Source organism: Lepisosteus platostomus, chromosome 4 (genome assembly GCF_059453375.1).
Source record: "Lepisosteus platostomus isolate fLepPlt1 chromosome 4, fLepPlt1.hap1, whole genome shotgun sequence".
In the NCBI taxonomy this organism is placed as follows: Eukaryota; Metazoa; Chordata; class Actinopteri; order Semionotiformes; family Lepisosteidae; genus Lepisosteus; species Lepisosteus platostomus.
The window spans coordinates 68,450,101-68,475,786 of NC_142614.1; the positions used below are offsets into that span (position 1 = coordinate 68,450,101).

At 41.1% G+C, this 25,686-nt stretch overlaps 2 protein-coding genes across 2 annotated transcripts; one reads left to right on the forward strand and one right to left on the reverse strand.

Moving 5' to 3' along the window:
• Positions 1 to 672: 672 nt before the first annotated feature.
• rad17 (RAD17 checkpoint clamp loader component) lies at positions 673 to 15,181 on the reverse strand. Its single transcript, XM_088630444.1, has 17 exons — positions 15,031 to 15,181; positions 14,149 to 14,247; positions 13,698 to 13,946; positions 13,232 to 13,315; positions 12,544 to 12,703; positions 11,868 to 12,004; positions 10,802 to 10,854; positions 10,245 to 10,370; positions 8,626 to 8,695; positions 8,122 to 8,233; positions 7,039 to 7,236; positions 6,416 to 6,501; positions 5,489 to 5,635; positions 4,989 to 5,135; positions 4,199 to 4,319; positions 2,994 to 3,051; positions 673 to 2,031 (listed from the first exon to the last, which is right to left on the reverse strand). Exons 2-17 carry the CDS (start codon positions 14,188 to 14,190, stop codon positions 1,803 to 1,805), a joined length of 2,019 nt encoding a protein of 672 aa, XP_088486570.1. The 5' UTR covers positions 14,191 to 14,247; positions 15,031 to 15,181; the 3' UTR covers positions 673 to 1,802.
• Positions 15,182 to 15,271: 90 nt separating this feature from the next.
• ak6 (adenylate kinase 6) lies at positions 15,272 to 22,142 on the forward strand. Its single transcript, XM_088630445.1, has 5 exons — positions 15,272 to 15,519; positions 16,680 to 16,772; positions 17,101 to 17,159; positions 17,748 to 17,893; positions 18,325 to 22,142. Exons 1-5 carry the CDS (start codon positions 15,492 to 15,494, stop codon positions 18,512 to 18,514), a joined length of 516 nt encoding a protein of 171 aa, XP_088486571.1. The 5' UTR covers positions 15,272 to 15,491; the 3' UTR covers positions 18,515 to 22,142.
• Positions 22,143 to 25,686: the final 3,544 nt, after the last annotated feature.

The window sequence follows — 25,686 nt, forward strand, 5'->3', positions numbered from 1 at the left end:
TTAACAGCCATGGTCTAACAGTAAAAATGTGAATACAAATTGTCAAATATTTGTTTCATCCCAAAAACAAAATTGGTTTATCCCGCTTAGAAGATTCACTAAACCTTATTGAATAATCGATCTTTGTGGAATTTGTCATTTTTATGGTCCTCACCACATTTCATTACCATCTCATTATTAAAGTTAAGAAAGTATCTCCCATCTGCTGCTGGCTATTAGCGTGAACATATGCCTCATCATTTCAAGTACAGAATAGCACTGATATCCCTTTATCTCACTGAACAGATGCAGATTCAGTTCATTTGCTGCTGTGTATGGAGATTGTATGGAACTGCCTTTAAGTTACTTTTCCAACAGTAGAACTGCAGATTCTCAGAGATGTTGTACTGACCTTTGATTACAGGATCACTTTCTTAAATTTCACCAACTGCTTCAGTTTAAGACATATTCATTCCATTTAAGATTTTATCATTTGATATGGATTTTCTAACAATTACAGCTGAGATCAAATCATTCACTTCCATGACTGCACTAGAAAACATCACCCAGATCCTCAATGTTTCACAGGTCAGAAAGAAAAGAGTTAATGTCCCACTACAACATGTCTTTTAAGAACATTTTAGTTAGTTAGGATTAACTAACACAAAAAAGCACTTAAAGCACAAAGTGAAATATGTAGCAGAGAGTATTCAGATTTAATTCAGTCCTTGTCTCATAGAGCACAGTAGCAATACAATACAGTGTGCAGCATGTTGTCACCAAGGTGACAAGTAGGACTACTGTTAAAGACAAAGCAATTCAGATAAAAATACCCAGTTGTTTAAAATACAAAAAATAATAATTACCCTCAGAACAATAGAACAACAGTGATACAATGGACAAATTCAAACAAACTCAAGAAGACATGACACTCTGGCCACACACTAGTGCTATGAGTGTCTGTACCAGCATGGGAACCATTTGTAACACTTCCTCTCATCAAGCATTTATACACCAAGCCAAGTAAATAATTCACATTTACTGTAGAAGATGATTACTTACTGTTACTGTTCGTGAAAATTAGGTGGCTTTCCCTGTATAAAAGAAAATCTCAATCATTTTCAGGAAGACCGGCAAATTTGATTCATACTTGAATTCAGCAGTCTATCGTGCAACTTGATTTCTCATGAACACAAGAAAACCAGTAGTACACACATAAAGCAAGGCAACTTGTACAAGTAAGGCAGAATGACTACGTTTTCATCTGTAGTGAGAGGCAAAAACCACCACGTTATCCTTAGCTATTTCATTTTTAACCAGCTTATGGGATGCTTTTAACTGAATGACCTGGAATATGTCAATATTTAAAGAGTAAGAAAATTGGCTAATAAAAAGCTGCACTGCGGCACAGGGAAAAGGGTTATTTTCTTTACTGTCAATATATTTTTTTACAGAACATCAGTTTAGTTATTTTGAAAGTACTGAACGTTGGCTTGTTACAGTGTGATTGTTCAAAATCTATACATTTCTACAACAAAGAAAAGCAGATACAACATCTGGCAAAAAGTGCTCAGAAAACATAAAAAAATCCCACAAATATAAATATCTGTCCTCACAAGTCTCAGAATTTAAAGAACGTAAGAGTCTGCGTTTCAGGACTCTGAAAGAAGTGTCTTCAAGGCATTCTGTACAAGTTCTCCTGTGTGCATTTTCCTCCAAAATTCAAGTTAGCCACAGGAGCTGAAGACAAAATCAAACGTCAGAAAAAGAGCATCTTTAACAGGTGAAACTGAAGTAAAATATCTTTGTGCGCGGCGCAGGGTTCAGTCACTGTCATACTCTTCTATCACCAACTCCTCCTCCTTCTCCAGGGGGTCTTGTGCAGTGATGGGCTCGGGCTGGCTGCCCATCAGGTCACTCCAGCCCGGGCTGAGAGCCGGGCCGTCCTCAGGAGGTTCACAGGCAGAGGAGGAAGCAGCTGTAGGCTCCTCTTCCTCACTGTCCAGGTCAAGGGTCCCTGGGTCTTTATCAGTCAGAGCTTCGAGTCTTAACCTGCACGACCCCACACAAGCACAACAGTGACAAAGTGCACCTGCTTCACTGAACAACACAGGAACTCGGCAAACTATATTCTACCAATGTAATCTGTACAGCTCTGAGTACTGCAGACAGAACCAGCAAAAAAGAGAAACTGTTATACCCAAGGATTCAATGCTGCAAATCTTGTTAAGCACTTATACCTTGTGTAAATTAAAAATCTTCTTCTTTTCAATAATTTGTAGACTGCAGTTGGAAAAAAAAACTTATAACAACTTGTAAACTTGTAAGCTTAGTAATGACTCAACAACGAACCCCTTTCATAAAGCGTTACATATACAACATGAATAATGAGGGACATGGTGGCTAGGACAGCCGGAATGTCTGTATCGTCCCTGTGTGCCTGTGCGTTCAGGGATGGTCTGGACCGTCCAGGGTGTAGTGTCTCCTTGCACCCCAGGTTTGTCGGCTGGGCTACAGGTTTCTGTCTCTCTTCCCAACAATAGGCCATGCTCTGACAGTGAGTGGGTCGGTGGTGCGTTTTATAGCACATACAAAGTAATGTACAGACCTAAAGGCATAAGCTATAGCTGAAATCCATACAGGACAAGCTATAGTTTGTTAACACCCCTTTTGACAAGCATCACACTTCAATCATCTATTGAAAAGCACAATGGGATCAGTAATAACCAAGGAATCAGGACCTCAGGATAACTCAGTATGATACAAGTATAATTACCCTACAGCACATAGTCCCTTTTCACCACACTGGGGCATTACTAGTGGGAAATATTGGTCCAGTAGGAAACAAGCCACCTACTGGTCCATCAATACCACTTGTAGTACCCATGTGACTTTACACAAAAGTACACAAAACTTCAAAGAGGTACCATATTATCCTTCCAGAGCTACAGTACCTGTTAGCTTAGGACCCAAAGAGCAGTCATCCCTTTTCCCATTACAAATGCTGCACATACCTTCCAGGATACTTCTTCAGAGGAAGTTTCCCCACATCCTGGATGAAGGCAATCTGAGCTGTTCAAAGAGGAAGAACACCATTTGTGTCCCTGTTAGCACTGGAGGTCGTACCAATAAAAGAGGGAACCAGGTTTGAACTCTTTCCAGCAGGTGTCAGGAAAGAGCTATTATGCTTCTGCCCGTGTTACCGTGAGCCAGGGGCCAGCAGAAACACAAAGTGTAATGACAGGGGACAGGCAGCTGAAACAGCAATCTGCCAATGTGACAATTGATCGAATCCAAAGATTTACACCCGATGAATACCTTGGCTCAACGTTTCCGCCAAGGAGGCCCAGTTATTATGTATTTAGTTTGGGCTTCGACTGCAGGATAGGCATCAAGGCTGCAGCAGCACACTCTAAGAATTCGTAAGTTCATTTTCCCACAGCATTCTTTTCTGTGGAATACCTGCCGTAAAGCCTTGAGCTCCAAAGTATTTTCATTGATGCATCAGTTTTGAAATATTAGAAAGTATTTTCATATATGCAAATATCCTATGTTATTTCTTTATGAATATACCATTCAAGCCTTTATAACCTATTTGAAAGCCGACAAGATATTTTTTCAATATTCAGAATATGTACAGCAAGAGCACAGGCTGTCCTGAAATCAGGCTGTCCTGAAAAATAAACCTTTGTTTCTGATTATTTTGTGCATTTATTTCTTGCTTTACATTTTGTTCTGCATATTAGCATTTGAAGGCATTATAGCAAGAGTTGCTCCCTGACACACCTTATGTGTGCAAAATCTCTCCCAGCTGGTGTCAGAATATGTAGTTCATCCATTCCAACTGGTAACTATTACGATTTTTTCATGCCAGCACTATACAAATTTTAAAATGTTGTTACATCTCCGACTCGGAGATGCAGCCGATAATGACCTTATTTCCATGCGATTTTCATGAGGTACTGCTTTTTTCCTCAGAAATAGATGCCGAACTGGGTGTAGAGTAAGCGCAACCAAAAATCATCAAAACTTTGTTATACAGCAAAACACGAGTTGCAAAAAATACAAGAAGGAAACAATATACTGTACGTGTAATCCAACACCACACAGTTAGCTTTTTTTTTTATTCACCAGAAATGCTTCTCAAAGCCTGGTGTATACCTATTTTTTCACCCTGTTGTGAAGCTCACTGTAACGAAAAGCACACTAACAGTCATACCTTGGTTTCGCATAGGATTGGTCAGCTGAGCAAGATAAGGCAGGAGCTCGGTCTGAAGGCTCACAGGGGTCAGGCAGAAACTCACAAAGAGGGCCTGAGCTGCCTGGCAGTTCTCACGGTACTGAAATACAAGAAGGGACACCTAATAACTCCTGATGAAGCCTTTTGCACAAGAAGAACTAAACAAAAAGCACACGTACATATATTGAAAATACATACAGTGGTGTGAAAAAGTATTTGCTTCCTGTCTGATTGTCTGCATATCTGCACAATTTTCACAGTGATTTTGGTCAGATCTTTTTGTGAGTTGTAGTAGTATATAGGAGAGAGTCTGAGAGAACAATATGACACCACATTTTGGCACTTCTTTCATTTAGTGTGCAAGGTAATCAAGCACGCAATCTTCAGGTGTGAAAGAGCTATTGCACCTCCTACTGAACTCAACCCAAGTAAAGGGATAATTAGGGTCAGCTGTTTGAATACTTTGGTTAACAATCAAGCCTGATTTAGGCCAGCCCTGTCCAATATAAATCTGACTTAGTTTGGCCCCTACCATCAGAATTAAATTGTCAGCACACAGGTTCTCGAGGCACATCATAAAGACATTTCTGAAAACCAAACGTTGTTGATGTCCATCTGCATGCAAGTCTGCTTACCGTATCTTCAATACATTTTTGTTCCATTTTTAATTCTACATTTAACTACCCTCATGGTATATAGCATTTTGCAACATTTAGCAAACCTCTCACTCGCTGGCAGTGCGGTGCAGGGGACAGACTATGTACCGTACCTTTTTACTGATGAGCAGCCAGTGTGGCTTGTGCAGTGGCTTGAAGCCCACTCCTGTCTGAGAGCTGGCGAAAGCTCTGGATCTGTTCGAGTGGATCATCCCCCTGGTGGCCACGGAAGAGCCATACTCCCTCATTGTGGACTGAGACTAGAAACCAAATGGCGTGGAGATGGTTAGCTCACCAACACGCTCTCTTCCTACAGCACTTTGATCTTTAGCATTAGTTGTTTGAAACATCAATTGTTAATTAATGTATCATGCTATGATGAACAAAGCAACTGTGTCTAATTTTTTTAAAAAAATTCTGAATATTTCCCAACTAAAAATGACAAGTTTGTATTTTACCCATCGCTGCCCCATGATTTGGGCTCTATTCTTAATTCAATTTCAGTCATCTACCCCCTGTGCTACACAGTAACCCTGGCCAATCAAAGGATGTGGTATGATCTATCTGTAGACAATATGGCCTCACGGGCACAGGCACAATGCGGGCTCCTTACAGTCCACTCTGCTGAGAGGAAGTCGGCATCTGAGAGGTATTCACTGGCTCGAGCCATGTCTTCAATTTCGGTGAAAAACTCCACGTAGTTCTGCTGCAAATACAGGTTGAAAAGTTCCCCGGACATGTGTGACTTCTCCACCACCATCTGCAGGGGGGGAAAAGGGTCTGAAGTAAAACTCAGCGATTTGTCTTCATTTCAGTCTCGCCGAGAGCCATCACAAACCCGGTCTCCCAGGAGATCTCTCCTGGGCGAGGGGAAGGAGCTGGGAATGTGTGAGGGTTATCCTGCTCCGAGCCGACAGTACCTCACTGTGTAAAACTCAGCTGTTCACTCAAGACCATCCGAGCCAAACATCAGAAACCTTACCAATGAGAGGAGGCCAGGCTGCCATCTCACCGGCTGGTTGCTAGTAATTTAATAATCTCAGAATTCCAGCCTTGGCTTTCTTTCAAAATGGACACCACAAAGCCGTCTGCAACCCCTGACTTAAAGAGTTGTTTCCAGACTCACAAAATCCTCTGCGTATTTATGACATCGAAGCACCTCATCTTTGGTCATAAATGGCCACAGCCATGGCCAATTTTATCTCAGGCTCCCAGTGTTACTGCTGACCTTGCAAAAACATGGGGATGCCTTGGGCTACTTGGACATGCCCTTCAGGACGATGCACACCTGGATTCAACCCCCACATAATCTTCTCTGTTCCAGGTTGAATTAAATTATGAAATGCATTTTTTAAAATTTAATATTATACACTGAATAAAAGTACGACTGCCCATTTATTGTATCAATTAAAACCCACAAATCTGATTTTAAAACAACTGATGAGATGTGGAGCAGGGGAATGGGGCCACGGTCTAGAACAGAAGGAAACGACAATATTGTCCTGCAGGCTCCTGGCTGTCCACACGCAGTGGCTCCTACCTCTGGGTCCACGAGCAGCGCATCTCTTTGGTGTTCTGTCAAATGGGCTGGCAGGCCGGGCACCTCGGGCTCCACGTGGGGCTCCCCTGTCAATCACACACACTGTCGCTGTTAGCACACACTCCTACCACAGTGCAGGCAGACAAGCTGCTCCCAGCAGACCACTTTCCACCCTGGCATTTGGAAAGGGATCATGGCGGAAACATCATGATTTTCACTGTGTGACTCCGCGTTCCCCGAATTTACAATATTTCGCGCTTCAGCAGCAGCTGCACCAGAAACCGCATGCAGCTACAGGACTTTTCCAGTGGAGTGTGTTCACACATTCTTACACCTTCTCTCCCCATCAGCCATGCAGTACTCTGTGTTAAGTGGACATGTATGGTTATGCCAGTGCCATCAAAAATATTTCACACTGTACAGGTTGCATCTGGAGCTGCTCAGCGAAACTCAGGCTGCAAGACTGGCGTAAGTCGTAGGTCATACACCGACATTTAAAAACCATTTTCTTTACTTGTAGCCTGAATTCATTAGAAATTGAATTGCCAAGCCAGGATGTTATAAAGAGGTGTTCAGTATCAAACGTTATTCAAATCCGTCTACGTGGGCAGGTCTTTACTTACGTTTACAATGCAGGATCTTCCCCAGGGCTCGGAAGAGGAAAAGGGATGCGTCTTTGCCACCGACAGCCTGTTCCGCGTCCTGTTTTCCGGGCAGTTTGGAGGACTTGCCCTTGCTTCTCCCCTTGGAGCCACCCCTGTTTGCTAACGTTGAAGACTTGCCTTTCTTCAAAGGCCAAAGGCTGCCTTCCAGCGTGCTGTCTAGAAACAAAATTCACTCCATGCTATTTCCTTCGATATCCCATAGAATTCAGAGATCCTATTTCTACAACATTCTGAAAGAGCAAAATGTTCAAAACGTAAAGAAATGATTCCATTTTATGTGCTTTGCAAGGTCTTACAAAGCATCGTTTAAGTGCCCTTTTAAAAACGTTTCTTAAAAAAGTGAAACTGCAGTCTCTTCTTTTTCTACCCGGCCAATTTTGAAGAGGCTGTTGGTTATTAACCTGGCTTACTGAGCCACCCCTGTGGGCACAGTACTCTGACATGGTGACCTATTAGAGCCATTCATCAGAAGACAATGTCTTACAGGAGAGTCAGCATCACATAGAGCAACAGTACACCTCTACTGCTGTCATCCCAGAGCAACCCAAACACACCCTGGCTGATTGCAGCTCACTCACCCTCAGAGGTGTAAGCCCCATTTGGGGAGCCCTGGCTACAGGTGCCTGAAGACAGGCAACAGAGGCCCAAACAGCATTACTGGTTGAGTCACATAATACAATAATAATAATAACAACCGTTATTTTATACAGCACCTTTAAAAGTGGCTTCTTAAAGCGTTTTACAAATGCTGTAAACCCAGCCTTTCCGGAGGATGCACAATCATGTCAAGCAATAAAAAACACTGGAACTCAGCTTTCTAAATAAAAAGGAAATGTGCGCATGGGCTTGGCGACAGTGTACTCTTTATATCAAACTGAGAGTGGTAGACATTATCAAAGTGAAAATGAAATCTGGCATTTGAACACTGCATTATGTCATAATAAGAGCCTGACCCTCTAATGAAATATAAAATTGTTTGGTTATGAGAATGGTTTTCCCAGCAGGAGAGTGGAACGGCTGCTCTCAACTCAGGGCACTCACCTGCGAGGCTGGAGAACTGCAGGCTGTTGATGGCACTCCTGATGTCCCCGGAGCTCCCTGAGCACAGCAGCTCCAGGCACGCCTTATCCGGAACTCGGATCTTCCCACCACTCTGGAATCACACAGCAGCTACTGCTCCGTTCAGGAAGCACGGCCCTCCCTTTCCTCTCACTCACACCAGTGACATATTGTTCCAATTACGAAAATGTAACTAATGAAGCAATTGCATGAACAAAAACCAAATGGAATCCCTAAATGCAATTTATGAGGCTGCATAGTCAGCTAACGTGTTCGCTCTTCCCAATCCAAATGAAAACAATATAACTGGAAAAATCAAGATACATTAAATAAACGCTCCTGTTCAGATCACATGCGAATAAATTCATTTCACTGAAGTAACAGCATCCCATGACGATTTTTTGTTTTCAGGGGTCTAGTTATAATTATTCCACAACTGTGGTCTGTCTGTCTGAAATTCCAAATCTTTAAGAAATGAGAACTTACCCTGCTTGCTTCCTGGGACACTATTCGACTCAGCACCTTCAGCAGACTGGTGGGAGCCACAGGGTTAAAACTAAAATTTCAACAAATAAAAGAAACTTCATTTCAATGGGATCACAAAGTCAGAACACACCTGTTTCTCAACACTGAGTCCTCGACGCTGCAATGTCACCTTGGCAGTATACCGCTGGAAATAAATCATATTTCATGCCATTCAAAACATAATCTGTGATTGGAAAACCCTGTGTATATATCCATACATATATTTTATAGCGTCTAAAGAAACTTGTTTTTAGAATAAGTATATAGACTTTTCGACATGGGTTTTGGCATAATTGTGATTACACTACAATCATTAAAGATCAGTTAATCGACTGACTGCACTGTAACTCGCAATGTGGGGTGATCACACCCTGCAATTTCTCACCTGGCCAGACATTGTGGCCTCCTTGAATGGACTGTGTGAGGCCACATGTCAATACGCATCACCCTGATAATGGGGGTGTGACCATTTGGCCAGGCCTGTTTAGTTGCTACCGAAATCCATTTTAAGTCATCGGTGCTGATCTGACTGAATGATGCTGCACTGATCAACTCCTGGGACCTCACTTGCCCTCCCTATCAACATCCCAGCAGGACAACTGACATTGTCATGCTGCGTAGAATACAGTGGCTTTCTTGCACGATGTGAATGGGACTGTCATGCCTACTTGCCAGGCTTGGGCTGCACTGAATATTTAATGAATGACTGAATATAAGAATGACCATGGCCAATGCGTGGCACCTAAGGCTCAGAGACCGGTGATCACATACACACTTGTCTAGGATCCACAAGACCACATCAGCAATTTGGTATAAAGTATAAAGTGCAAGTTTCAGATGTACAGTATGCCCTCTGTTGATCAATCCTATTGCTGACAAATGTTCATCAGCACAATAAATCAACATATATTATCAACAATAATAATAAACGTAATTTTATATAGCACCTTTAATGCGGTTCCCCAAAGCAGTTTACAGTAAGAAAAAAAAAAGCTCACAATGAGAGGTGACAACAAAACTACAAATTGACAATAAGGGTTAGGAATATAGTAAAGAGGTAGACACAGAACCAGTTAAATAAAAGCCCTTCTAAAGAAGGTTTTGAGTCTTCATTTGAAAGTGCTCAGGGAAGGTGACTCTCCAATATCCTTGGGGATAGAATTCCAGAGCTTTGGGGCACAGCAGGAGAAGGCCTTATCACCCATAGAGTGAAGATTGGCTTGGAGGACAGATTTTTTTCAATTAAATGTCAGTGCACTTGCTACGAATAAGTCTGTCACTTTCATCATAATCTTTGTGCATTTGGTGCGGTTGAGAGAATGTCTTGCTTAGTATACAAAACTATGTCAAATGACAGACTGCTTAACATCAAGGCATCAGTTTAAAGATTTGTACAATATTACAATTGAAAAAAAGCATCAGCTGTTCTACATGCAATATCATCTGCTACTAAAATTAATGTATTTGTCACATCCATGTATAAATATGGCATACCACCGAGACCTGATTCCAGAGATTGCTCAAGAAAGGCAGCACACTCACAATGTAGATGTTTAATGTTGCCGTGCTGTAATATTTACCTAATATTGCATATGTTAAGTTCATCCTGGATGTCCTTTGGAAAGAGCAGTCGTGCGTTCCCATCTCCACTCAGACTGTCTGAGATTATGAAGATCAGAGGACACCTGCCCGTCCTGACAAACCTCCTGATCACACAAACAGACATGTCCAGTCACAACCACGTTCGCTAAAGCGAATCACTGCCTCAAAAAAGGTTCACATTAATTCAAAAACAGCTGAGCCTGATAAGACAGAAATTAAGTGGAAATGTGATCCATTAACATCCTAAATCATTTATACTAACTTATAACATCACTTAAAATAAATGCACTAATACTAAAAATCTCTCTAAATCAAAACTTCTCTGTATCTGGATACAGGGGGAACTTATTTAATTTGTAAGATTCAATTTTAAATGTATAAAACAATATAAAATGACTACAGGTCTGTACTATTAACAGCCAAAAATCATCAGCATAATATAGTGTATGCATACAATGTTGTGGGGACTCTAGAACTAGCTAAACAGTTCCTGTCTAGGCTTGTGTTTGAATCATATTAAGCATTTTCATCTTACCTCAAGATATCATGTAGTAGAGACGGTTGCCTATAAAACTGATTAGGCAGGTCCTGTTTAGGAGAGAGAAAAGGTCTTGCTGAAAGGAACATCTTTTTCTTCTATAACCCCTAGGTTTTAGTTGGTTTTACACTCACGTTTCAATACTTTGGAGGAAAACTCACTCAGGAGAGTGAGGATACCAACTGCCTTGTTAGTATGCTTATTTTGCACAAAGCAAACCACAGCTGGGCACAAGTTCATGCATTTTAATATACAGGGAGTTCTCAATTTACAAAGTATATGAAATGTACTGTATGCATTCCTGAAACATGTCAAGTGAAATCAATAAGTTAAAAAAGAATTCCCCGCAAGAGCTTAGATACACAGGGGTGAAGCATTCTGGGTACTCTCCCAAGCAGAGGACTGAAGTCCCAGATGAAAAGAACCACATACATTTATGTAACATGCATATAGTGGCAGCACAGTGGCGCATCGCTGCGTCACAGCGCTGGGGCCCTGGATTGAATTCACGACCTGGGGTGCTATCTGTGTGGAGCTTGCATGTTCTGCCCATGTTCTCATGGGTTGCCTCCCACAGTCCAAAGACATACTGGTAGGATAATTGGCTTCTAGGAAACTTCGTCCTGGTGTGAGTGTATTTGGGGCTGTGTGCTCTCCTATGGACTAGTGTCCCATTCAGGGAGTACCCTGCCTGGCGTCCGCTGCTTGCCAGGATCGTCTCCAGCTCCCCCAGGACCCTGATGTTTATACAGTTGCACAATTTTTTCGTTTTAAACTAAATGTTTGGTAATGCTTATCAATGTCATGTAAAATCTGAAGGGCAGATCATTATTGGGATTATTAGTGGTAGGTGGTGAACAGTGTGGAAAGTGCAAGAGTTCTGTTTCTAGGAATGCAACTTGATTTCACAAACATCTTCAGTTTCTCATCTGAACACAATCCTCTTACCACCTCACTAGTAAAAAGTGGTCACAGACCACCGAAAAACAGAGTTAAGGGTCACCATTATAAACCGGCAGCATGCAAGGTACCCCTTCTTTGGGGATTATATTTTTTTACTTACCTCTACAAGGATAACTTTCTTTCCTGCATCTGTATCGTCTCCAACCATCTGCAGGCAGCTGTATTTGTTCGCTCTCAAGAGGAACTCCTGGAACACCGCAGACTGAGAGCCGCCGTAGAAACTATTGAAACTGGACTCTGTGAACACGAACAAAAACAGTATAATAGAAAAACAAATACTTGCATTACAAAATATAACTGACACAATTACATGCAGACTAGCAGCTGTTCTGGAGGATGCCTGAATGTGTATTTCTGTGTTCTCTTCTAAAGATGGCATACCACAAGCAATCTGGTAACTAGAATTCTGCAGATTGCACAGTTGGGCTGGTCCTGAAAAAGCACACCCTGAGTCTCATGTGGGCATCATGTTTGCCTTTCATTGATGTATTAATACTAGATCTCACATTACATAAAGCTGAAATAACTCATCCCTCTATCAAATTATAAAACAGCATTAGTTGTGTTGGTTGCTTGGACGTAATGTAAGTAAAGAAAAAAAAGATGCTGGAACCAAACTGATTATTTGCACAAAAATATTAAATTGAGTGTTTGACCTTATGGCAAGCTATTTTTATTGTTTCTCCCTCCTTTAATATAAAAGAAATAAAATAAATAACATATTGTGTTTTCCAGCAGTTTCTAAAGTACTTTAAAGCTTCTCTGGTCACACTCACTAGGGTCAAAAGCCTGTTTGAAGTCCTCTGTTCCATAGTGAGAGCTGGTAGTGGGGTTGATCCACTCCTGAACTTGAATGCCCTGCTCCTTTGCCAACACCTGGATGGTGGCCGTCTTCCCACAGCCTGAAGGCCCAGTCATCAGCAGTATAGAGCCACCCTGTACAGACAGAAAACAGAAATCCATAGAGTAAAAACATCTATCAACAAGAGACAGCATGATGAGTAAAGTTTTTCAGAAGGAAAGAATTTCAAAACTGTTCAGGCTGGAGTCTGTTCAACTCTATTCCCTCCGTGGTCCTGTATTATTATTAATGTATAGCACCTTTCACAAAACATCATTTCAATGACCTTCAAAAAATGCATGGGAACTTACAGATGAGTATTATACGCTAAAGCATGAAAATGAGTTTTAAGACAGGAATTTAAAGAGCTAAATGACTTTCAAGATCTGATACGGGCTAAAAGACCATTCCACAGACTTGGAGTAACAGTACACAACACACAGTGTCCCAGAGTTCAGAGCCTCACTATAGAAACTAGAGCATGAAACTCTTGGAACACAAAGCTTATAAGCTCAACCCTTACTTCAGCTTCATTTTTTATATCCTGCAAATTACGTAATCTACATGCGCTCTGTAGTGCAGGTAAAATATTAGAAAGCATTGTAACAGATACTTTGCTATACCTCCTTTAAATGCTTGTGGCCAACATGTGATTTTAACCAGTTTTCAACTTCTTCAGTCTTCTTCTTGTGAACAGCAAGTTCACCCTAGAATGATAACAAAACAAGGCAAAATATATAAACTGGCTTAGTGTGTTTTTACGCTCTCTGAAATTCCTAAAACAAGGAAAAGGTATCTGACACAGTACTGGTAGGGTGACAAATGATTTCTCTGACAGACAAAAACTAAGAAGAGAATACATTATACACAGACCAGAAAACTAAGAACACAATACAGCAGGAACAGCTGAGCATAACAATGAAAGGGAGCTGTGCTTCAAAAGAAATAAAAAGAACAGCTCCTTTAAGGCAGCAGACATTGAATTTCTACAAGAGGCTTTAAGACCACAATCAGACTTGGAAAAGGTGGCAGGCTGACATCACCATGTACTTTCCAGAGCACTGCTGACGGTCCAGGTGTGTCCAGTACCTGAGTCCGGGGCGAGTGCCGGTCCACCCAGGGATCATGCTGGTTCTGGCTGAGGGGGTCTCTGCCCAGCTGCTCGGGAATGGGAGCTGCTGCCCTCTTCTTTGATGTCCGTTTGCTGCTGGTGTCTCCAGCGAATGACCGGGCCCTGCTGTTCTGATTTCCAGAGTTCACTTGCTTGCTTGAGGGAACTGCAGTCACACTCGCTCCTCCAAATAGGTCACCGAAGGATGGCTGCACCCAGCTTGTTATCTACATGAGACAGTATGAACAGATGAGCTTCACACAGCTACCCAGCAAATCTCGCAGGAAAACGTGGCATGGGTAAAGAACAAAATATATGAAGCAAATCAATTAATATGTTCTCTTACATCATAGCTTCCATGCAGAATCAAACTTTGAAAATTTAGAGATATGATGCCAGAGGTTGCTTTTAAAATGGCAGGAAACTCACCTTGGGATCAGATGCCTTTCCGCTGAGAGAAAGTTTTGACATTATCAGCTTTGGTAATTCCCATTCGTACACAGAGCTCTATCACAATGCAAAAAGAACCTGGGAAAGAGTCACATTATTTAAAAAATCAAAAGGCTTTATTCGTTAATACAGATACTGTAAGATAACACGCGTCATAAACCAATTAGTAAACAGAAAATTATATTTTCTCGTACGTCATGACAGAGCTTTTGTTTAAATGGCAATGAATGAGCAATTAAAGAAACGGGAACTCCATTATAAACCCTTGCAGAAATCAAAAGGTTCTTAAATTTAGCGTCGATGGGCTGCTTACTAATGATTAATTTCGTACATTATCTTTGGAGCTCGTCTTTACATGTTCAAGTCTCATGTTACATAAAGAAGGTAACGACATCACGCATATTATAAGGTTTGCAGATTGGATATTACTTTGAAAGATTTCAGGGTTTACAAGCAAGTTTTGAAGAAAATGCAAGTGATTTTTATTTTTTAACATAACTTAATAATGGAGAATGAATGATATTTAGGATCACTAATGAACAGAGACGCATTTCCTGTACTGGCAACTCTAAATTACCCTTATTCAAGCTAAGCATGAATAAGACAAATAAGAAACTAACCAGTTTCGTCATGATCTCGAAACAAGTGGGCAGATAGCAGATTGTTTTTATAAAAAAATCAAGAAAAAAAACTATTAGCTACTATCTCTTTAAGAGTATACAGTAACCTCACCGAATCACTTCAATGTTCATCATCCCTATTCAAAGACTTGAAATATTTCATCATGAAATTCAAATTTTCAGCCAAGAGGAAAATCAATTTCAACAGATGCGAAAGCTTCAGACCGTACAAAGAACGTACCTTAGCGATATCCGGAAGAGCACTCGTTAAATTTGCATAGTTCTATTCCCCTATATTTGACTTTCTCATTTAATGTTACTATTCAAAACAAATGAGGTGATGGGCAACTTAACGTTCATGTTTCAAAACTCTTTCCCTTTAACAGATATTGGCTAACAACAAGGTCCTCCGTGATAGGGGGCACATCGTGATGACGTCATATGACGCCCTTAGTACTGCCTTTTCCTCGATAAAAATCCGCCGCTGAGATCTAAATATACTGGATAACTGTTCTTATTATTAGTGTGAAGCTTTCCATTTCTTTCTTACTTTCTGAAGTGTTTTTGGGGATGTGTACATCAATACTTTTGTAAAGATCCGGGTGACGTTGTAAGCTATAAAGTTGTTCCAACACGTTTCAAAGTCCCTCCACGCTGTGTGGCAGTCACGTGTAGAGAGACCTGCTACTGTACCTGAAAACGATGAAGAGACCGAATATCCTCCTGACAGGTGAGTCTGGGGGCATTTCTATACCACAACATCCATATGTCTTTTCTATGTGTTCTTTTTCGACTTTTTTAGTAAGCAAACGAGGGAAATGTTCCGCTGTTGACGTAAGCTTAAGTTAATCAAACAGATCCCTTACATCATAGTGATCAGCTTCTTTTTAATAACAAAATAAGAATCAAGGCAGATCTTAGGTTAACACTTCGCACGTCGAAGTGCTAGTAAAGGGTTATATTTGAAAGAAACTGGAAACATTTTGCCATTTTATATTAGAAAGTGTTCTTACAAATGTCGTGCAAGTCGCCTATATCACCTGAATGGGGTTGTTCGTATTTGTTTCTAATCATCTAATACCGTATTGAATTGGATGTTGTACCACACTCTAATCTTTTGTTTGTGTTTACTAGATATTCTAACAGAAAAGGAAAAAAAATACGGTGGAAACGTATTTTTTCAAAAGTTTTGAATGCTGTGATACATCAAATTGAGTTTTATACATTTTAATTTGTAAAGTATATTCCGAATATAGACATTCAACACCTGAAGAACGCTTTAGCCGAAACGTTGCGTCTCTTTTCTCTTCCTTTCAGCACGGAATAAACCTTTACCTGTTACTTTGCAGCCTATGTAACGTTTATTCTACGAACGAGGCACGATTCTTTTGTTTTGGCAGATTATGACACACTAAATATCTTAGACGAAGTCATCTTAGTCATTCTTACATTCTGTCCTGGTACAATTCACAGAACTAATATCTGTAAAATGATACTGGAGGAAAGTGTAAGAGTTATGTTCAGATTTTTTTTTTTTTTTTTGCAGTCGTGGGACTATGTTCCTGTCGACATATTAAGAAAAGTGTTCCCTCCATCATGGATATGAAAAGGGGAATTTCTGTAAAGATGAGCACATATCTGAAACCCATTGGGGCAAATTATAATATTTTTACTTTGTAATTGTTATCCTGGTGTAAGTCCAAGAAACAGCTGTGCAGGTGCTACACTGATTGATCCTTGTTCTTGAATTGGATGTAAATGTTCTCTTTTGTGACCTCAGCTGGATTAGGACATTTGCCAATAATCATAATAACCCAACAATCCTAATAGAGATGAAGACCCGGTGGGTGTTGATGGCTGCTGACTGTTGTTTTTCTGTTTCCCACACAGGGACCCCAGGTGTTGGGAAGACCACTCTGGGCAAGGAGCTGGCACAGAGGACAGGGCTCACCTACATCAATGTGGGGGATCTGGCAAAAGAAGGTAATTGACTGTAGAGCCCAGGAAGGCAGGACCTGTAGGCTGTGAAACAGTTTCCCCTGAATCCTCTCAGCTCTCACCCCAGTTTCCAGACCTGTACGGGTTAGTGTGGTGTAATGCGCAGGACTGGGACTAGAGTGCTGCCCTCCTCAGCCTACAAGAGGTCTCTAGTGGTCCTCGGATAAGGCGTTTTCACTAACGTGTGCTGGATGCCAGACTGTCTTGAACTTTGCACACCAATTGATTTCGATGAACGATCTGTGGACGGTTTTTGATTATGTGTACTAAGTGTAAGCTGGTATTAACAGTAATGTGCCTGTTATCCACCTAGGGGAGCTGTATGATGGGTTTGATGAAGAATATAATTGTCCTGTGCTGGATGAAGACAGAGTGAGTGCCATTTATAATTCTTATTACTGTCATATCTTCTATCATGCTATTTATTTATTAGTTGTGGACTTAATCATAATATAGGACATAACATTGTTGCAAAGGCTATGTTGTACCCTGGATCAGTTGTTTTTTTTTTTTTTAGAATTACACATTACTATATATTTTGGGTCAGTATATTGCTGTTGTTTTTGAGATTTTGAGCTTGAGTTTCTTTGCTGGGGAGCATACTGTGTTGATATTATATTTTGTAGGTGTTCGTGATGCTGTGTATAAGAAGAAATAAAATGAATCTCTTTGATAGGAGTTGTATTTAGAAGATCCTGCTGTTTTAACCAGCATAGACCTCCACTATTGTTGCAGGCTGAACCAGACCACTAGACTTGCAGATGTGTGTTGGATTAAGTGAGCCTTTATCTTAGAGACTCCAGTCTTGGCCTATATTTGTCCTTCTATTTAGGTGTATTTACTGGGCCCGTCCCATGCAGTAGGGTGAACTGTTATTAGTGAGATCAACAGGGGAAGATAGTTGAGCAGGTCTGTGAGGGCTGTAGTCACGCAGTCAGTCTGAGGTGAATGAACTCGCAGGTTGTCGATGAGCTGGAGGAGCACATGGGAGAAGGTGGCGTGATTGTGGATTACCACGGCTGTGACTTCTTCCCCGAGCGCTGGTTCCACATCGTGTTCGTCCTGCGCACGGACAACTCCTACCTGTACGATCGACTGCAGAGCAGGTCAGTGCTGTCGCCGCTTCGACTTCTCTTTTATTCTCAGTTGACTGGCCTGGTTAAATAAGGGCTGTGATTGCATTTCAGTAGGCTGACACCTGTCCGTGAAACACATTTCGCAAACATGGCTATTTCTTTTGTCCGTGAGCAAAGATGCGTGTTCTACAGCAGGGTCTGTTGCAGACTCCTTGCTGTCCAAGTGAGCTTTCTTTGAAAAGCTTTTTTGTGGAACAAAAGTGTTTGTACTTTTCTTTTACATCTAACTTTTACATATAGGCCTTTTAACCTCTTAATGTAGGTGAGAAACTCTGACTAAAAAGAATAGGGGGATAAAGACATTAGAGGAATTAAATGTCCATGAACCTTTAGCAAGATCTCAAGCATCAAAAATACCTCTCTTGGCGATGAACAGATTGTGGAATTTTTACTTTTTTCAGGGGATACGTGGGGAAGAAGCTTCAGGACAATATTCAGTGTGAGATCTTCCAAACCATTTATGAGGAGGCCATGGAATCCTATAAGAAGGAGATTGTCCACCAGTTGCCTAGTAATGAGCCTGAGGACCTGGAGAGGAACCTGGAGCAGATTCTGCAGTGGATAGGACAGTGGCTGAAGGACAATAACTGAGTGCTGCCAAACCTAGCCACTGCACCTGACACCAAGCTCAGGCCCACAGGTGTCTAAACAGCTGCCGGTCTCCATATAAGATATTTACTCTAGATACAACAATGTGAAGTTTGTAGTTTGGTTTCTTCATGATGATTGATACCCAAGGGAAAATCGGTTTTTGAGAGAATATAATTTGATTCTTTTTTGAGAGTTTTTGTTTACTTTGAGATAGGCCAGAAGGAAAGAAATGGTTAAAAAATCACTTTTGAAAATCAGCCCCTCAAGGCAAGAGTGCAATGACAAGGGATTCGTACTGTACCCTCTCAATACCCTGATTTAGCGCATTCCTGCTATTTTTACGAAATCTTGAGACGCTGCTTTTTAATACTCCATTTGCATCATCGTAAGCTGTTCTGCATCACCCCAGTGATATGCCCTAGTATGTATAGAACCTAAAATGCACACAGGCTATAAGAAGACTGCCCATTTTTCCAGGTACTAGTAAGCTCATTGCTTTTCTGAGAGTAGTGGTATCATTGTGTCATTTCATGTTCAGATTGTAGACGCCCTGTTCAGAATTCCAGCACGTCCTCACCAGTCCACACAGCCTGGATTGGAGTCTTTTTTTTTTTATCCTGCATTGCTGAACTGCCTTCTAAAATTGCACTGCTATAGGAAGATGCCACTGAGGAAAGGAGAGCTACGTCAACGAACTGCATTTATTTGGAAACGTTTTTGATGCAGCGTATCGGCATATTTGATGAAAACGTCATTTTCCCCCAAGTATTTTTAAAGACCAGTCACCTCCGGGATGGACTACAGCAGAAACTGGGAGAAACACAGATTAAAAAGTAAATCAAGGGAACAGCTTTGAAATAGGAGAGGCCTTTCCTGGAGCACATTCTGTTTGTTTGTGTGTTAACGGACACTTTTGTCGCATTCGCAGTGCAGTTGAGCTCAACACCAGGTGGTATGGCAGTGTGGTGGTGGGTTCCGGGTTCGACTCCATAATGGGGCACCTCCTGTGCACTGTTTGCATGTTCTCCTCATTTTAGTGGAGGTCTTGTGTGGGAGCTCCAGCTTCCTCCTTTCATCCTACGACATGCCGACTAGGTGAGTTGGTGCCTCTTACATCGTCTCCATGCGGGGTGCCTGCCCTGGACTGGCGTCTTTTCCCAGGTGTCATTGCTCCCGGAGCTCCATGCCTCCGGAATTGTCTCTGGATTGCTGCAAGACCCAGCAGGAATCCGTGGATTTCTGATGATGAATGGATGAGTTTGACCAAACGAAATGAGCATAACCATGCGGACTTCCTAAAGGGGTTTTAGGTGGAAATCTAACAATTCAATAGTTGCCCAGTGTTACTGGAGTGTATTTCTGTCTTTCTTGGGATAAAAACGATCCTGTGACTTGTGCTTTGACATTTAAAATAATATTTAAAGAAATACAATATGGCCGGTTTCTTAGATCATTACTGGACGTAGTCCTAGACCTCCTTGCATAAGTTAACATTTGGTCCAAGAATAGTAATAAGTCTGCAAAAGTTCTGGACAATTTAAAGTCATGTAGAAAAATTGTATTATTTTTTGCTGATACCCATTGAGGAAAAAATGTTAATTTTTTTTTGGCAAATTGTTTTACAGAATATAAGAATTATTCAAGGTCAATACTGTAAATTCTGCATGGTTATTTATATTGTTTAGCGACAAACTGGATAAAACATGACTTGAACGTGTGAACCATTTGTCTGCCATTTAATTTCTAATTCTAATCTTGGATGACTACTGATAGAATGTTTCCTGCTGTTAACTCCCAGCTTGTCGATACGTGATTTTTCCTATACCGACATTCTTTAATTTATTAATATAATCTGTGTCATGGAAACTGTTTGTAAAGTGAAAATTTGTAAATCGAAAATTAATTCCCATCAGATTATATGGGAATATATATTCCCATATATATATATTTTCACACCTGAAGAAGGCTCCACGGGCGAAACTTTGTGTTTTCTTTCTTCTTTTTTCAGCATGTAATAAACCTGTTACTTGTTCCTTTGCATCCTACGCATGCTGACGCAGCTACCCACTTGAACTACATATGGGAATCTATATATATATTCCTCCAATTCGTTCCCAATCACAGAAAAATTACACAATAATTTTCTAACTTGCTTTTCTGTTGTACAAAAGCATTACAATGACAACAGTATGACTTTATTTCCTGACTGTTACAGCCTAGTTAACCTCAGAAATCATGTTCCATTTGCTAAGCAGTTTATATTGTACAGCAGTTATAATATTTAAAGTAGGAAATAAAACCTACTAAACAAGCAATGCATATAATAGTTTTCTTTAGTAAAACTTTTATTATTCATGTAAAAAATTAAATTCAATTAATACAGAAGAGAAAACTTGAGTTTTTCAAAAAATGTCTATATATTTGCTACTCTTTGCTGTAACAAAAACTCATAAATCAGTTGTGCGTAAATTGGGGAAATTGCTGTATTTAGAACAGCTCTCAATTAAAATTTATATTAATAATTGTCCAAAAGCATATACAGGTAGCACAATTGACTTCTGGGAAAGCTGGCATGTGTGCGAGTCTGTTTGTATCTGTGTGTGCCCTGCGATGGACTGGATCCTGTCTAGGGTGTATCCTCCCTTGTGCCCATTTCTTGGCAGGATAGGCTCTGGCTCCCCCGCAGCCCTGTATGGGATAAAGGAAAGAGGATAGATGAATTTGTTCTGTGGATTATTGTGTTGAGGTCTTGTGATGGATTTGCTTTTACAATAAAAAAAGACGTTGCCAAAGATTGAGGCGTTTGGCAGGAGCACCAGTGACCAAGGCAGCTCGCGTTGCCGATGTCTCGCGAGCAGTGGTGTCTGAGGGGCTGTGTCGTGTGGTGGGGAATTGTGAGAGAAAGACGTCATCGGAAAAGGGCATCAGCACGTACTCCAGGATTGAGATATCGGCACATTAATTCGAAGCGTAATGCAAAACAGGCACACAACTGAAGATCAAGTGACTGTACATTTCAACCTGCGGTGCCAGCGGCGCGATTAATTAAAAATGGTCGTCCAAGAACTCCACCGAGCAGGATAAAATAGTCAGATTTCAGTGGACAGACTGCTCATCTCACCTGGCAGGGCAGAGAGAGGAGGCACTGGACTGCCGAGCAGCGGACGAATGGGATATGGCCAGATCGTCCTTCACCAGCATGTATGGGATATTCATGCTGAATGCCCGAGATGGAATTTCCCTCCTCCAGTAAGAACCGTAGGTGTGAGCTGACTGACTTTCTCCTGGACGATCAGTGCTGTATCCCTCCTGAAAAATTCCAGACACTGGTCTACTCTAAGCACGCAGTTTGTACTGGCGCAAATCTTTGCGTAACTTTGTAAATAAGAGCTTAGTGATCGCTATTGGAAATGTAAAATTTTCTTCCCCCAGTTTAAATCTACACTTCTCACTTTAGGCCCGAGCAGTGTATTGGCCTTTGTAGTCGCTTCCCTCCATTGTCCTGATGAGTAAAATGATAAAAGAAATTGCATGAATCCTCTGCATACACTGTACCTTTGTTTCAAGTTCAGTACTACCCAGTTTATACGTCTTGTTTCCTTTACAATAAATGTTTGATTTGCAGAGTGTCTACCGATTCCTGAACAACTGAGTCTTTCTGTATTTTTTTTTATAGTGTTGTGAATTCAGTTTTTTTAGCATGTGACAATTAGGAAGATACAAGATATCTATCTCCAAATACATTAAAAAATCGATACAAATAGATACAAAATCGAATTCTACACTTAAACATGACAATTTTTTCGGGATCTGCTTTTTCTAAATCCATGCAACATATCCCTTATATCCCTGTTACCATATAACCTTAACTTTTAAAATCAAGAAAAGCATTCATTGCTTTACATGTGAGGACAGTAAGGCTGATGGCTCTTCAGGTATCCTCTCTAGTTTTGCTTCTCCCTCCTTCCCGCTTGTGGATGGATTCAATCTTTGTAGTTGTCCTATGCGTTGTTACCACCCCCATCATAATTCTCTGTTCAACAGTCCTTGTTAATGGCATTTGAATGACTCCTTGGCCTGTGGTGGGCAGTTCTGGTGGATTTCTGAGCATTGACCACTTTACAAAAAATGTTAATTTAGCCAGATCTCAATAAAATGTCAAAGTACAAAACCTAGTTCGCTTGCTTTACCTCTGTCTTCTAGCTATCTTTTTTTGGAATCTTGCTGAGAACAGGAAATGTGTCTCCCGACAATAAAAGAACGAAACCTGTAAGCACTTGGAACCCTTAAAGGGACTGGAGAACAGTGTTCCAATAACATGAAATCCCACCCTTGTGTTTGGTCATTCTGTGTTAAAGCTCACTATCTGTAGCTCTTTTATGCATTTGAATAAAAAGGTAAAGGTACATGCAGTCATACTCCGAATCTGCATCTGTATAAAACCCATTTAGTGCTTTTAAAGCAATTGCAAATTGAGGGAGTGTGTATGTACAGAACAAAGTCTGCCTATTAATATTGCATGTCCTGAAAGCAGATATGCCTTGGAGAATGGATACAGTCAAAGTAATTCATACCTCCGGCCTCTATCTTAAAAAAAAAAAAGACCCAGTTCAATAGGGAGCCTTTGTTTAAGGGAAATGATTGTATATTATTTTACTATCATTTAACCTAATTTCTGTATCAGTGCGCGCACGTAAGCATGTCACCGAACAAGAACTTGTTTTAGCTGACTTTGCCATTTCTCATGATGGGAACAATTGCTGAAAATACTGTACTTCCCAAAGCTGAATGGGAGGAAACAGCATGAGGAACTGGTTCGGTCCTGCAAGCTAACAAGTGGTGGAAACTGCACTTGATCTCTTCTAGGAGCTGCTTCAGCACGCGTTGGCTGCAAAGGAACAGGTCAAGTTTTATTCCCCGCTGGGAGGAGAAGAAAAGAGACGCAACGTTTCGGCTGTGGTGCCTTCTTCAGGGGTGGAGCTTTGATACCTGAAGAAGTCTCCACAGCCAAAACGTTGTGTCTCTTTTCTTTTCCTTTCCGAGTGGAATCAACGTTTACCTGTCCCTCTGTTCTGGTAGTGTCAGTTTACATACTGAGCATCAAAAGACACTTAACATTTACAGCTGTAACACATTCACAGGTTTATTATCAGGAAAATGATGAGCTTTTGGGCAGCATGTGCACTGGGATTCTATTGAACAGATACATTCATTGTTGCAGACTGACATTTGTCATCAACAAGGCTCATCAGCCAGTGTCCGCTGTGAAAGTCACAGGGCAGTACAATTCATACATCTGTGACTCGTGCTTTGCAACACGTTGTTGGTGCTGTCTTGTGGGGTTCTGTCCCGTTCTGCTTAGAGATCCTGGATGAGCATGCAGCTGCTCAGTGCTCCCTGGGCCCTAGATGCTACACTCTGATCCTGCTCATTCATCAATGATGATTGTTCCCCACATATTCAATGCGGCTCAAGTCTGATGAGCAGGGTGCTGTAACTGGTGCATTCTCACCCCAGAAGAAAGCCATTGTTACACATACAGAAGTGAGTAGGATAAGCACACAGGATGGGCAGTGAATGAAATCCAAGAACTTATCAATGGAGTACTTTGCAGTCAGGTTGCCTTTAATCACTACAAAGGGAGTCCTGTAGCAACTAGACCAGGGCTGGGCACTCCTGGTCCTGGAAGGCTGGTGTGTCAGCAGCAGTGTGTCTTAAGTCTCTTTGAAACAGCTGCACCTGAAGAGCTGGGAGAAGCTGTTAAATTAGTCCAATTAAGCCTATAATGAGCTGATTGAGGTCGTTAAGAGCTGGAATCAAAACACACAGACACATGGGATATCAAGGATTGCCCACCCCTGGATTAGACACCCCTGCTCAGACCATCAGACTCAACCCCCCCATTGATCTTGGCAAGGTTCTGTGACTGGTGATCTCCGAGATCATGGCCCCCTGATTGGTATACTGGGATTGATCGGAATATGGCTCCAGGTTACAATTACTGGCTGTGTGCACCCCAGATGATGAGTGATAGTTTACAAAGAGTAAAAAATTCTGGATACTGAAAGCAGTACTTGCTAAATGTAACATGTTTACCATGTTTACATGTTAGAGCCTCTTTCATAAACCAATTGACATGGGTGTAAATCAACCATTGTGTTTCCTGATTTTATATCTGGCAGGAGGCAGGTGGTCAAAGTGAACCAGAATCTCTCACAGCCACTGGTTTCAAATACAGGTGCCCCACAAAGCTGCTGCCTGTTACCACTTCTGTACTCCTTGTATACTAACAGCTGTGTATCTACTTCTGAAACTGTGAAATTAATCAAGTTTACAGATGATACTATGGCAGAGCTAATATCAAAAACGATGAGTCTCTGAACAGGAAGGAGGTCAATGCTCTGGCAAGCTGGTGCAGTCAAAATAATTTCCAGCATAATGTTAGTAATACCAAAGAAATAATCTTTTATTTCAGAGGTGACAAGAATGAACTTTAACCTCTTGTAATTAATGGAAGCCATGATCCATTTTTACAGGGCAACAACTGAGAGTGTGTTAACGTTTTCTGTGAAGGTCTGGTTTGGGAGCTCAGCCACTCAGGAGAGGAAACAGCTGGAGAGATTGGTCCAGACTGCTTCTAAAACAACTGGCTGTGACTGGCCTGTCTGTTGACGCCACCATATACGCAACACTTTTAAATCGAAAAACTCTGAAGATTATCTGTGACCACTCCCACCCAGCGTTTCCCCTGTTTGAGCTCCTTCCCTCAGGAAGAAGGCTAGGATGCACCAGATCCTGAACAGAGCAGTTCCAGAAAGCACCTACCCTGAGGCGGTTCAGTCTCTTAAAACAGCAGCGTAATAAAAGTATTTATGATATTGTGTATCAATAAATTTTTGCATTCTATCTTCATTGTAATGCAACATTATATTTTGTTTTGTATATGATGTGTGTTATTTAGGATTTTTCTTTTATCTTACTTTTTGACATCTTGTTATTTCAAGCACACCACAAACAATCCCCAACAACCTAAAGGCGTGACAAGTAAGTTGTCTTTGACTTTGATTTTAAGATCACTTTATTAGCCATCTACAATTTCTTGTATTAGGAATTTGTCTTTTCACAGACCCCAGCTTGCTCTCCATGAGACACACAGACAGGGAGAGAGAAGC